General features: G+C 47.4%; 1 protein-coding gene across 1 annotated transcript in view; it reads left to right on the top strand.

Annotated features, from left to right (window-relative positions):
* The window catches only part of CACNA1C (calcium voltage-gated channel subunit alpha1 C), a 224,941-nt gene that overhangs the window by 81,441 nt on the left and 130,035 nt on the right, over positions 1–13,465 (top strand). The window contains exons 7-8 of the mRNA XM_081083633.1: positions 4,905–4,979; positions 7,396–7,486. Coding sequence (XP_080939759.1) covers positions 4,905–4,979; positions 7,396–7,486 — 166 coding nt within the window. The remainder of the gene's footprint in view (positions 1–4,904; positions 4,980–7,395; positions 7,487–13,465) is intronic.

The raw sequence follows: 13,465 nt of genomic DNA, 5'->3' as shown, positions 1-13,465 counted from the left end.
TATATATATATATATATATATATATATATATAAAGCCCAGAGGTTGGAATAAAGATGGCCCATTCAGGGACAATGAACAGGGTAATCTGCACCAACCCTCATGCAAGCACCAGGGGAGTGTGCGTTCAGCCTCACTCATCCCGACTCCGGGGAGAGTTTCTCCTGGAAGTAACAGGAAACAAGAATGGGTAGATAGTACTTTAGTAGTTCTGTTGCAAGGGCAGCCCTAGCAACAGAACCACAGGAATTTATTCTCTAACAGTTCTGGAGGCCAAAAATTCAAGATAGAGGTGTCAGCAGGGTTGGTTCCTTCTGAGGGCCATGAGGGGAGGGTGTGCCCCAGGTGTGTCCCCACTGCTTGTGGATAGCCCTCTTGTCCCTATGTCTGCACATCATCTTCCCTCTGTAAGTGGCTGTGCCCAAATGTTTTCTTCTGATTAGGATACCAGTCATATTAAATTAGAGCCCAACCTCATGGCCTCATTTTAATTTAATGGTAATTATCTCTTTAAAGACTCTTTCTCCAAATACAGCTCCGAGGTACAGGAGTTAGGACATTGCCGTGAATTTCTGAGGGGGCACCTTCAGCCATCAAAGATAGGATGGAGCCAAATTTCAGGGAGTTTTAGATTCCAGATTAGAGTCAATAAGGTAGGAAATTAGGAATCCTTTTGCTTGTTAGATATATCTCTGATTAGTACTTTGAGGAAATGAATGCTTATTATACCACTCATCTTCCAAAAAAGATAATAAAATTGGTATCCTCCAGTAAATGGCAAAATAAGTGCTTCCGTCCCATCAAAGAGTGCAGGGAAGCCTGGGCAGTGGGTCCCAGCAGGCTGGCCGGCCAGGATTCAGCCCCTTTGCTCCACATGGCACTCCACAGCACTGGAGGAGCACAGGTTGGGTGGAGAATGCCTTCAACTACTGCTTGGGTGTCTGGCCCTGATGCTCTAACCCTCTTCCAACTAGAGGAAATAAATTATTGACAGCAGTCAGTAAGCTCTCTGACCTTGGCTAATGAAGCTACCAGCTGAGTTCCAGGATGAAGATGGCAAATCACAAGAGAAGCCAGCCATTCTTGCTGACAGTCACAACAGGGCACTGCAAAGCCCCATCCCCATGACAAAGTCAAAGCTGTTTAGCATGACCAAAGATTTCGGAAGGAGGCGGATTCCTCCATCTCTCCCCACATTCATTCCTCATTCCCTCAATGGAGTTTTGCTCTATCATCACGCAGCCAGTTATGATGCATAAAAAGATCTGAGACAGAAGGCCTCAAGAAGCAAGGCCAGATGTTTTACATGTGGATGGTTCTTTACATTATCTCCTCCAGCCTCGAGGATGGGAAAGATAGGAGGAAGGGGAGGAGAAGAGGAGGAAAAAGGAGTAAAGGACAGAATACCTAAGAAGATTTTGCTTCCGTGTCCTCTGTGGATTGATTGCTAAGTAACTTAGTGACTTGCATTGTCTTTATCAATACTGAAGGTGCTCCTACTCTCAAACCTTGGGCCCTTCAGAAGTCATTTTTTATTCCTGTAAATGAGTTTGGCCATCTTTAGGCACATGTTGCATCATGTTTGCATTAAGATGGTTAAATGAGATCTAATTTTCTTTTATGGGAAGCATGAGTGTTAACATGGAGCAACAGCCTGGAGCAGACCCACTCCTTAGAGATTTGTCTTAAACCCCAGAAGGATCTGACTGGAGACAATTGTTAGTTTTCTGGAGGATCCTGTGCTCTGAACCTGTTCTTTCTCTGTGGATCACAGCAGCAGAAAGGCTGGCCAGCTGATCTATGCAGCCGTGTTTTCTAAGCACTGTCTGGTATTCAATGGAGGATTCCTAAATTTTAGTGAAGAAACTCTCAAAAGGTTTGCAAACCCAGATATACCAGGAAACACCAATCTTCATAGCAGTTTAGACCTATGCTCCTCTCCCTGTATGAGTCATTTGATTTCCAGTTTCAGGAGATTACCTCCTGTCAGATGTGGCTTATTATACCGCTGGTATCCACACAGCTGTTCTCCAAGCAGATCAGGGGAGACAAGAACTGTGCACCTCCCTCGAAACACAGAAATTGTTCTACTAAGCACCGTTCAAGCAAGAGTTACCCACAAGAGTAGATGTTTGGGGAAAAGATGACATTAATTCAAGATGTAGTCAGTTTTTGGCAAAATGGTGTCTGTACTCATTGTAGCCATTGATGATATTATCAAATATGTAATTATGTATCCACCCCCTGCAATGGCAGCTGTTAATTACTCTTTCGTGAAAATATCATTTTCTTTTGGAATCTTCTCAGCAGAAGCCAAGGGACAGGAGAGCCCAGAGACCCAGATTTGATCCACAGTACCTATAACAGTGAAGTTTAGAAAGTCAGAAAACCAGCTTTCTCTCTAGTGGTCTTCCTTGGCATTCTTCTTCCTAAATCCATCCAATGATGCACAATTCATTCCACAGAGGGTGCATCATCATCACATTGTCTGCAGATGAGCAGGCTCAGGCTTCACTTCTCAGGGCATGCAGAGGGCTGCCTTTAAAGGTGAGGTGTCCTTGGGCACCTAGCTAGGTTCATCGCCATCTTTCTGCCTTGATTTCCCACCAGTTCAAAGGAGGAGTCAAGTTGTCCATCTTATACTCAGAATTCATGTCCAGTATTTATAAATCTCAACTTTCAACTGTTTGTGAACTCTAAGAAGGAGTCCAAGTCCATCTCTCTAGAGTAGCAAGTCCCTCCAAGAAGCAGCTATGATCCTGCTGTCTAATCCCTTAGTAATAGGAATACAATTGCTTCCTCGCCCATCTTATTCCTTCACAGGCTTATGGGATGAACTATCATAGGCACTAATATGTTATTGTACTGTTCCTTCCAGGTGAGGTATTTTCATTTCAGCAAGAAACCTTCAGATATAACTTCACCTAAAATAGCAGGTCTAGTGGAGGGAGATGATTAATTTAAAATATATTTTTATTGATTTCAGAGAGGAAGGAGAGAGAGAAAAATACAAACATCAGTGATGAGAGAGAATCATTAATTGGCTGCCTCATGCACATTCCCCACTGGGGATCGAGCCTGCAACCCTGGCGCCCTGACCCGGAATCGAACCGTGACCTCCTGGTTCATAGGTTGATACTTGATCACTGATCTACCCTGGCTGGACAAGGGAGATGATTTAGATGCTCTTCCAATCACTTGCCAACTTTGCCTGCATGAAGGACCAAACCTGGTCAAATTCAATTATTTTACCAAGCTTTTTCTCTTGTTTTGAAAATTATCAACAGTTATTTCTGAAGTTGGACAAGATAGGACAATATTGATGCCAAAACCAAAAGTTGGATGGGATGATGCTTCCATATAACAGGTCACAATGTTCATGGCTTTTCATCATTGGCTAGGGTTCCTGTACCCCCAGACAACTGTGTGAACAGAGATGTGGTGACTGGCAGCCTCGTGTTTATCCCCTCTGAATAGAAGACCCCTCTGAGATGTTCACTTGAGTGACTGTTATTCTAAACTGAGACATATCTTCTTTTCCAGAAGAAAAGTCATTCATGTCAGTTCCTCACTCTCCGTGCTTTTTTCAAATAGGATTTTTCAGAAGTTAAAATGCTACAGGTTGTGACGTTTCTGCTTATTTCAAGTTTTGTCTTTTAAATATGTGTTTGGGAAATGGACCTTCACCTAAATTAAAATAAGCCTGACCCTTTTCTATCATGAGCCAGTCTTCAATATTCTCACTAACAAACAGCATTCAAGGGTGTTCACTGAACATCATCCGACTTTTCAGGCAAGAGGATGAGATAAAGAAGCATCTAAAGTTTGGATTGACTTTCCCTTCATGCTCTTTCCTGGAACTGATGGGGCCACCCATCCATTCCTCATCAGGACCCTGCTTCTGTCCATGAGCGGTTGGGGATTTCCCACCTCACTAGTCATCGGTGACTATGCCTCATTCCTCACTCATCCTCAGCACCCTCCATGGCACAGTTAATGCCAGTTCTATCAAAGATGTGGGAAAACTGTCTTTCTTGGGAATTTGCTAATGCATTTGATATCTAGATCTCAGAGTCCATTGCACAATACAGAACTCCCCCTGTTCCACTCGCAACAATCATTGTCTTCACACTCTCACCAGCACCTTCTCTTCAACTACAGTCCAGGACCAAGAGAAGCTCACATAATTCTTTCTTATATACAAACCTCCTCAAAAGACCACCCATTGACAAGTAATTGAGCAACTTCGTTGCTGTTTAAACCCATTAAAAACTGATACATATATCTTTGGGATGTGATCAGGCCTGTGGCGCTTGGTAGGTCTTTACTGAATGGCATTGAATGATTGAATTGGACAAAGGGGCAAGTAGATCCACAGTTGCTTTCTACCTGCAAGTGTCCCAGTTGTAAGTGGCAATGGAGCCCTTGAACCTAATATAGGTGGGGGAGGGTCCAGTCAGGTGGCTGTTGGGTGGGGGTGAAGGAGGACACCAATGCTATGGTTTGATTTTAGTATTTACACTGGAGCCTGTTCAAGGGCACCTCCCACAGAAGTCAGCAGGGATGCATGGTGACCCCTCCCTGGAAGCTCTCTCCTCAGAGCCACTAACCAGACACACCAGTGTAGACTGAAGCCTCTGCTGCATTAATTCCTTCTCCCCAATGTCTGTCATTTGTTTTGTGTCATTAGTTCACGTGATTTGGGGTTTTGGTTCTATTTTATTATGTGTTATTATTTGTTTTGGTTTATTGATTTTTACAATTTTCAGTTTATTTTTGGAGATGCAATGGATGTTCTTTGTGAAAGCTGAGTTCTTTGTTTCTTTCTTTTGCCCGTGGCTGACTGCATGCTCACTATTGATGTCTTGTTCCTGGTTCTTGAAAATGACCATCTTGTCTGTGAAAGGAGGAGCTGCAGCAGGCTTGCTTGATCAGAAGAAAGGGAAGTTTGCTTGGTTTAGTCACTCCACAGAAACCCATGGTAACGTTCCCTGTGCTCTGTGTGTCAATGTGTGTTGCTACATACCAGTCTGGATGGGAGGGTATTTTTCTTGATGGCTTGTGATGCTGTGATCGTGTGTGTTTATATGTTTGTGTATATATTTGTATGTATGTTTGTGTTTTTGTAAGGGGGTGGTAATCTGTCTCACTCACAGCCACTGCCTTGTCATCTCTTTGTATAAAGTCAGCAGACATAATAGTCAGCAGCTAGTCCTTGATGGACTCTTTCCTTTGGGTAGTGCCAGCCAAGATTAAGATAACTGTAAATGTAATCTTGGTACTGGTACAGGCAGTGCCTTGATTTAGAAGATAATATGGTTCCTCCTAATGCCCAGGCCTACCTACTCCTAATTTGGTTGTCTTTCCATGCCCAGCACCACCACCATCACACCACTCCACACCTAAGGGGCACTCTGGGAGCAGCATGTCATGGAAAGTCAGAGAACTTTCTGTACACAACTCAGCTCTTTAAGTAACGATGTTGGAAGAATTAAAGGGACCTCGGCCAGAAATCGCTGGAGAGAGATGGATTAAAAGACTGAAAGCTCTTCTATTATATTACTTCTTCATTAATGTGGATGGACTAAGGAATTCTGAAAGTCTTACCTTCCCAGTTCCCAGGGCTAAAACCATCCCTAAGGTCTGGTCTTGCTCCCCAGCTCCCTCAGACCTTGGGCTGCAAGGAGAGTGTAAGTGCTGTAAAATTCAACACTGTCCTTGGGCTATTCACCATGTTCTGATGATGTCCCGGTAGCCTGATTTGGCTTTAAGAACCTCATCTGGTCCTAGAGTGTAGGAAAGGGAGTTGGTCAACATGGGGACAATCTAATGAGCATGGTACAGAGGGTCCTGACGCTTGTGCTCCAATCCAAATACCACCCCAAACTCTGTGTGACCTTGGGCATCTGTCCCTTCCTTAGACCTCGTTTTCCTGTCCTGTGAGGTGAAGGGGACAAGTTAATATCTAAAGTCCTATCCAGCTCCAAGTGTCTATAAAATGGCATCTAGATTTCTTATTACCCAACTTTATTGAAAATGACCCCAAGGTGGACAGGTTGCTCAGATGTGACAGTCAAACACATGGTAAGTCATGGGCTTTCTCTTTGTATCTTTGGTGTTCTTGAAATGAGTCTCTTCCCACTCGCCCATCTTGTGTTCAACCACAAGAGAAGAAACTGGGGAAACCCATGTAACCAGTAGAAGTCTTTTCCTGGCTGTGGTGGCCCCATGGGGACTTGTCACATGGTGCCACATCACCTGATGCCACAGCCTCACTAATGCAGATTCTCTGGCTGCTGAGGGCTAGTGGTTTTCTCCCCACATGAGGAGTGTGTCCTGCAAGGAGAGCTGAACCAGGGCCCATGCTGTGAACAAAGGTTGGCACAAATAAGGAACTCACTGATATGTCATATTAAAAGGGTGATAGAAGGTAGAAAATAAATCTCTTGAATTAAATTCTTACTTGGAATCAAAAATAATAATAAAAGAAATGGCTTCTTCTAAGCCATCAAATGTGCTCCAAGGAGAAAACTCCTGCTGGTTTCAAAGCTCAGCCCTCACCACCTCAGGGAGAGACTGGAGATGGCCAGTAGGTCAGCGCCAGTGGAAGTAGGTGGTTTATATCCCAGGGCAGCCTGTGGAGATGGGAATGTCCCAGCTGCTGGAGGGAGACTGCGTGCCTGCAGTTGAGCATCAGGCCACAGTAAACTCGGCGTGGCGACTGCTCCTTTCTGCGGGCTGCAGTGCCAGTGTGCACCTCAGTGCATGGTCCGTGCAGGCTCTAGGCGGCAGGTACTGTCCCAGACGTAACAGACTCAGGACCCCATAGGCACAACAGAAAGGAGGCTTTCCGCTAAATCCATCTAGTAGTTCATGCAGGCGGTGGAGATGCCTTTTCTACAAATAAGCAGGACCCCCCTATGTTTGGGAATGGAGCCCCTGAGAATGGGTGGGAAAAGGTAAGAGAAATAAAATGTTTTCCAGAAAGATTCCCTTTTTATGGCAAGTAGTAGATACAATTGGACAAGCTTACACAGCTTCTCTGAGGGTGTAGAGTTGAGGGTGGAGAAAGGTCCAATGGTGAGTGTTTTGACTATGTCTCCTATAGAGTAAATGATCCGATCGCCAGGTTCCCTTCCACATTCCCACTGTTTGGCGTGTCCTCAGCAACATGACCTACCCTAGATAAGCAGCAGGCATGTCACTCCCTCATGGAAACCCTGGACCTGGCCAGGGCAGTGCAGGGCCTCAGCCTGCTCCCAGCAGCACCCCCACCCTCACCAGCGGGTGCTGCAGGCTGGCCTCCTCCTGAGACTGGGGTACTGCACACTAATGCTCTTCTCTCCCCTTCTCCTCCCGCCCTCATGCCTTGTTCTGCATCCCTTTGACTCTTGCAGTGAGCATGCCCACAAGTGAGACGGAGTCTGTCAACACTGAGAACGTGGCTGGCGGTGACATCGAGGGAGAAAACTGCGGGGCCAGGCTGGCGTGAGTAGGCACTTGCAGCGAGCGCAGGGGCTGGGCTTTACTGAGGGGGGGTAGGGAAGCTGTGTCCTTAAGTCAGAATGGGGAGGGGGGAACTCATTACTGCAGGGGGTGAGGCTGGAGAAGGGGGCAGAGGTCAGAGCATAGCAGGAAGCAAAAACCTGCTCAGGGAGCCAGAGCAGAGGGCTGGGGTGAGTACAGCCCTAGGCTGGTATTGAGTCTTAAATTGAGACCGCTCCTCAGTTGGTTATTGAGCTCCTTTCCATCACATCAGAGAAATACAGAGTGTGAGGGGTTGAGGGTGGCTCTGAAGCCTCTCTCTTCCCAGCCCCTCTCACCCCTTTCACAAGAGACGGCTGTGTTAGGCCCCTGGGTGCCGCTCACCTCTCTTTCCATTCTGATAAAAGTGACCTGGAAGGAAAGCATAAGAAAATACACTGGGAGATGATAAGCATGGTCCATGTTGGCATCTCCAGGTTACCCATCCAGTGGAGGGAAGCAAACTGTAGTTCATAAACTCACCTGTGCTCAGCCTGGACTACACTGGCTCCGCTAACACGAGCCCCAGCCTGCATGTCCAGGATTTCCCTCCCCTAGTCAAGCCCCAAGCCCTGGCTTCCAGAGAAGACTTTGGCCTGGGATGGAGCAGAGCCAGGTGTGAGCGGAACAGCTCACAGGTGGATTATCGCAATCACCCATCTTAGTTCACTCTTTAAAATGGAAACCGTAGTCCCTGGGCAATGTGCCCCTCAAAAAAAAAAAAAAGAAGAAGAAGAAGAAGAAGAAAGGAGAAGAAGGAAGAATGGAGAAGGGAGAAGGGAGAAAGGAGAAAGGAGAAAGGAGAAAGAAGAAAGAAGAAGGGAAAAATGGTTTACCTACTAAAAATAAGTAAACTGCTGGCTTCATTACCAGTGTCTTAGAAAGCGGAGTTCAAAGGATAAAGGCTGCGGGGTCACAGTGACCATGAGCACAAGGACTCCTCTGGGCAGAAGGGGCTCCACTGTGGGAAGTGGGGACGCTTCCTCCTGCCTGGGAGGCGTAGGAACTGTCAGCTCCACCGGACACTGAAAGGCACCGAGAGAAGGCGCTGAGGAGGACCTGCCTCAGATGAAACCACTCCATCACCCTCCTCTCTGAAGTGGCGCAATAGTGTCCCCATCCATTTTAAGAAGTTAGTGAGTCTAAACACAAGAATGCCCCCTGAGCCAAAGGGAAAAGGACTGGAGGCCCAGGCACAAGCCAGCCCTGTGACCTCCATCTCTGCACTGCAGGTTTCTCAGCCTTGCTGGGGAGCACTCTCATCCAAATGTTGTTAAATATGGTGCTAATTATGTTTTAAGCGGCAATCCAAGCCTTTTTTCCTTCTCTTCTTTTGGAACCATACAAAACAAGCAATTGCATTTCTCAGTCAGCCACTCTAGAGCAAGGCAGAGAGCAAGCCTTCGGAGTCCCTCAGTGCTAGGCCTTTCTGAGGTCTTGACCCCAAGGGAGCGGAGAGAAGGTTAAGGACCCTGCAACTCTAGATGTTGGGCATGGCCCAGGCGCAGGCCAGGAGGGACAGGGACTGGCAGCAGGAGGCCACTGGAGAGCTGAGCTCTGTTGGAAGAACACGATGACCCCCACAGAGAGAGCTGGCAGTCCCTCTGGTGCAGCTGTCAATGCCTTGAGGATAGGCTCTGCAGCCTTCAAGAGCTCTGTAGAAATGGTCCACATTTATATACCTACGCTGTGCATATAAAATATCTGGTCACGGTGCCAGAATTATAACATGTACTTAATAAATTATGGTCTTTCCCTATCTCTCACCTTCCCCCCTCAGACAATGATGGGAGGAGACTTCCTGGTGGGAGAGGCAGCATGAGGACAGGCCAGGGCCTGAGAGTGGGTGCTAGTGAGGAGGCAGTGAGAGGCTAGTTGTGAAGGAAGATGAGGTCTGGGTAAGGATTTATATGTAGTGAGAGGCTGGGATGAAAATGGTTCCTGTGGGGCAGCGGCAGAGAGAAAGGGCCTGCAATGTGATATTTGGGGGGAGAAGGAAGGAGGATAAGTGTGCAGAGGAAGGAGCCATCGAAGTTTGGAGGCAGAACATGATAAGAATGCTGAAGTGCCCTGTGAAGCAGGCCAAGCCGAGGGATCATGCAGGCAGCAGGATGTGGAGGTCCGAGGTCCAGCTCCGGCTCCGGGCAGGGAGGAGTCACACGTTTGAGGTTATCAGGATAAAAACTATTACGAGTCATATGCCAGGGTTGTTCTTAGGAGAATGGAGGCAGAACCTTGGGACACAGACACATAGAAGAATAAGAACAAGTAAATGAAACAGGTGAAGTGGTGTTAGGGGTACAGATCTCAGCAGTCGCTTGGAAACCACTGAAGGAAGAATTTCAAGACACAGCCATCCATCTGTACACTCAGTCAGTAGTGTGCCCGGTGTGGAGCTAGCGATGGTGACGCATAGCAGTCAGTAGAGCAAATTGACACCCTCTTGCTAGAGCTCATAATCTGGTGTGAAGTTGACATTCATAAGTAAATAAGTCGTTAAAATTGGGGTAAGTGTTAAGAAGGAAGAGTAGCTGAAGTATGCGCTTAATGACAGGGATGGACTTGACTTAGACTGGCAGGTTGGGAACAGCTGCTGGGGAGAAATAAAATTTCAGCTCCGAACTGAAGGGTTGAAGAATAGTACATTACTGAGGTGAAGAGTGTGGAGAATGTTCCAGTCAGAGGCAACAGTGCATGTCAAGGCCCTGGAGTGGAAGAACTGAGAGAAGGCCAGCTTGGACAGTGCAGCCTGAGTGAAGACAGAGATGAGGCTGGAGATGGGGCAGGGCCTGGGAGACCCCTTGATGGCCTTGGTCTTTGTCACAAGACTGTGAGAATTCATGGGATGAGGAGCTGGTTGATTTGGTTAGTTTTGCATTCTTGACAGACCACTTTAGAAAAGAAAGTTTAGGGGTGGGGCCAATGGGGAAGCAGCACACGTGTGCAGAGGCCTCCCTGGCAGTTACCCACAGGTGAGATGATGAGGTGCAGGCTAGAGTCACGTGTGGGGATGGAAAGGATGGAAAGGAGTGGAGGACTCTGTGCTCTGTGCGGTGGGAGCTGAGTCTCAGAGTGGAGAGGGGGTGGAAATGAGCCAGCACAAGGAGCTGACTCCACCAGTGGGGCCATGGAAAGGAGAGGAGAGTAGGATCCTAGAAAGAGGGGGCTTGTTTCATCATAGTAAAGAGATGATCTTTAAAGCAAAAAAAGAAGTCCATGAAAATGGAGGGGCTAAAGGCTCTGGGATCTAAATGGGAGTGCCTACGAAGGAACTACTTAAGAAGAGGGAGTGGACTTCAAAGACAGTTTGAGACACTGGATTCACACAGGAAGAAGGAGCTCCTTTCCCAGGAGATGGGAGAAGAGACCTTTCGTCAGGAGTTTGCAGTCCAGCACTGATCCGCCCTGGACCTCAGCTGGCACTTCTGCTCTGAGTCTCGGCCTCCTCCTCTAGGGAAGGAAGGGCTGGCCTGATGGTGCCTCAGGGGCTCTCAGCAGAGGCCAGGGATCCTGGGAACCGCGGCAGGGCTGGGACAGGAGACCACTTTCACCTCTTTCACACATTGGGCTTCCATGTAAGATTTCTGGAATAAAACACCCTGTAACTTGATATTTGTGGACCATAGATCCAGCTCTCAAAGCCAACAGTTTTATAAAGAATATAGAATCAAAAACAGGCTCTGCTGAAGATATGATAGGAGTCATAGCAAATGATCTGTCAGCTCCTCCCAGAGGAGGGATAGGTGTCCTAGGGACCTGCAGGACAGGAGATTCAAACTAGTGAGTCAACAGGACATCGCAAACAGCTTGCTGAGCAGTGCGAATCTGAATCCACAGTGGAGACTGACATCGTAAATGTGCAATTGGCCTGCAGAACTATGACTGGTTTTTGGTAGGCTCTTTGACCTGGGGGCAGCACTAAAAACACGACAGTGGTGTGAACCAGGATGGGGTTTGCCAAGCAGACCCAGCAGAAGGCCCAGGCAGTGGGGAGTCTGCGTGGTGTGGAGGGCAGTCCTGACATGACCATGGGGCCAAGCTGAGAACTGGAGGTGACGTGTGCATTGGCCTGGGAGCCCTGGAAGAGTGAGTGGTTGGGAAGATCCAGCGAGGGCAAAGTGGATTCAGTGAAAGAGCAAGAGGGGTAATAGAGAAGGAGACTCTGGCCAGGGGTGGGGAGCAACTGCCTTCAGTACCTCGTAGCTCCAGTACTAACAGCCATGGGAGGTGTTGCAGCGATAGAGATGAGGAGGCAGTCAGATGTGTGTCAGCCTGGGTGGTGACTCCAGTGCCCTCTGATTTATGTTAAAGGCAAATTGGGACAATTCTGGCAAATGCTACTTCACACAACAGGGAGTAAACATATGGTGCTCATTACTCTAAGAGGGGGAGAGAAGCTGAAAATATAAATGGCTCCCAAGAAGTTCAAATATTTGTCAAATAATGACAAATGCAAATTGAGTAACGAAGCAAAACAAAAAGAGTTTTGGGGTTTTCTCTAGTTTTGAACTTCAATATCAAAGAAAATCATAGTTTCCTAGAAGGTTTGTCTTGGAGGCCTAGGCAGAAAAAATATCTTGGATTAGATGTACCCCAGGTCCAAACCATTGGAACTGTTCTGATGGTCTTATGTGTTAAATTCTAACTTTCCTCATCTCCCTGCTCTATCCACTTAAAACACTAGATAGGGTTTTTAGGATAGGATGGGATGGCATGGCATGGGATGGCATGGGATGGCATAGAATAGAATAGAATAGAATAGAATAGAATAGAATAGAATGATGGAAAAAGCCATCAAGCCTTCTGAACAAGCTGTTTGCGCCTCATTGGGGTTTGGAGAAGCTGGAGACTCTACTGTTCAGTAGAAGGAAGCATTTGCCACACGTGAAACAGCCCAGGGTATGGAGCGGTGCACCCACCTAGTCCCCACCTGCTTACTCACACAGGGGACGAGTTCGAGCAGCTTTCCAAACCCTAAGCCGGTGGTTACCTCCCAGGAGGTGAAAGGCTGCAGAGCGATGGGGCCCCTCTGTTTTTGTGGAGTGGGTCCCACTGTCCTCTCACACCTGTCAGGGAGAATGGAGGCATCAATGCACTTGGGCTTTGCAAGACTTCTAACCTCAGCTCTCCAAGGGCTGGGTTTCCTGGGTCTCAGACAAATGCCTCTTGAACAACACTCTCCCCTTCCCAAGTACAAACACTTAAGTAATATGGTGCTTAGAAGGGGATGAATGTTCCAGACTCAGAAAGCCTGAAATTAAGCTCACAATCCCCTGAAACAGCAACAACACGAAAATCAGTCTCAAAGTGTGGTCCAGGGTTATACATCGGAACAAACAACTAAGCGGAAAAGAAAGTCCTGCTCCCTTTCCTCCTCCTCAGAATGTGCCAGAATGCCATGCGCGGACCCATAGCTGATGACCATGCCTACACTCAGGCCAGGCCCTCATTTCAAAGTCACCCAGCACCAATCCTTCCCTGTGTCCAATTCCCAGAGTCACTTCCTTGGAAGATGTGAACATTCAGATTTCGGTTTCCATATATGTTGGATTTAAGAACCCAATTTTCTTCTGACTCCCATGGACTGCAAGAGAGAGCCTTGTGGGGAAGGGGCCATGGTCTGCACTGACGGGCACTGCAGAGAGGGTCATGGGGACGTTTCAGAAAGAATGCCGAGGGCTGGCCAAGCTCTATGGACAAAGCCTCGGAGATCATGATCATCTGCATTGGCTTCTGCAAGAGTGAGAACTGCCTGAAGGTGCCATGCTCAGCCCAGCCCTGCTGGAGAACAGAGCACCCTGGACTCCCTGCCACCCAATTAGCACCTGGAAAACATTTGTTTCCCCATTAAACTGTGACTCTAAATAAAATGCTGCCCGGCTCCCTCTCCCCGTCCCACATGCTTTGTTAACATGTGATTAAACCCTCCAGTCCTGGCAGGCA

Source organism: Myotis nattereri (genome assembly GCF_964212035.1).
Source record: "Myotis nattereri genome assembly, chromosome: 2".
Classification (NCBI taxonomy): domain Eukaryota; kingdom Metazoa; phylum Chordata; class Mammalia; order Chiroptera; family Vespertilionidae; genus Myotis; species Myotis nattereri.
Note: the sequence above shows the minus strand (reverse complement) of the source record. Positions and strands in the feature narration are given on the sequence as shown.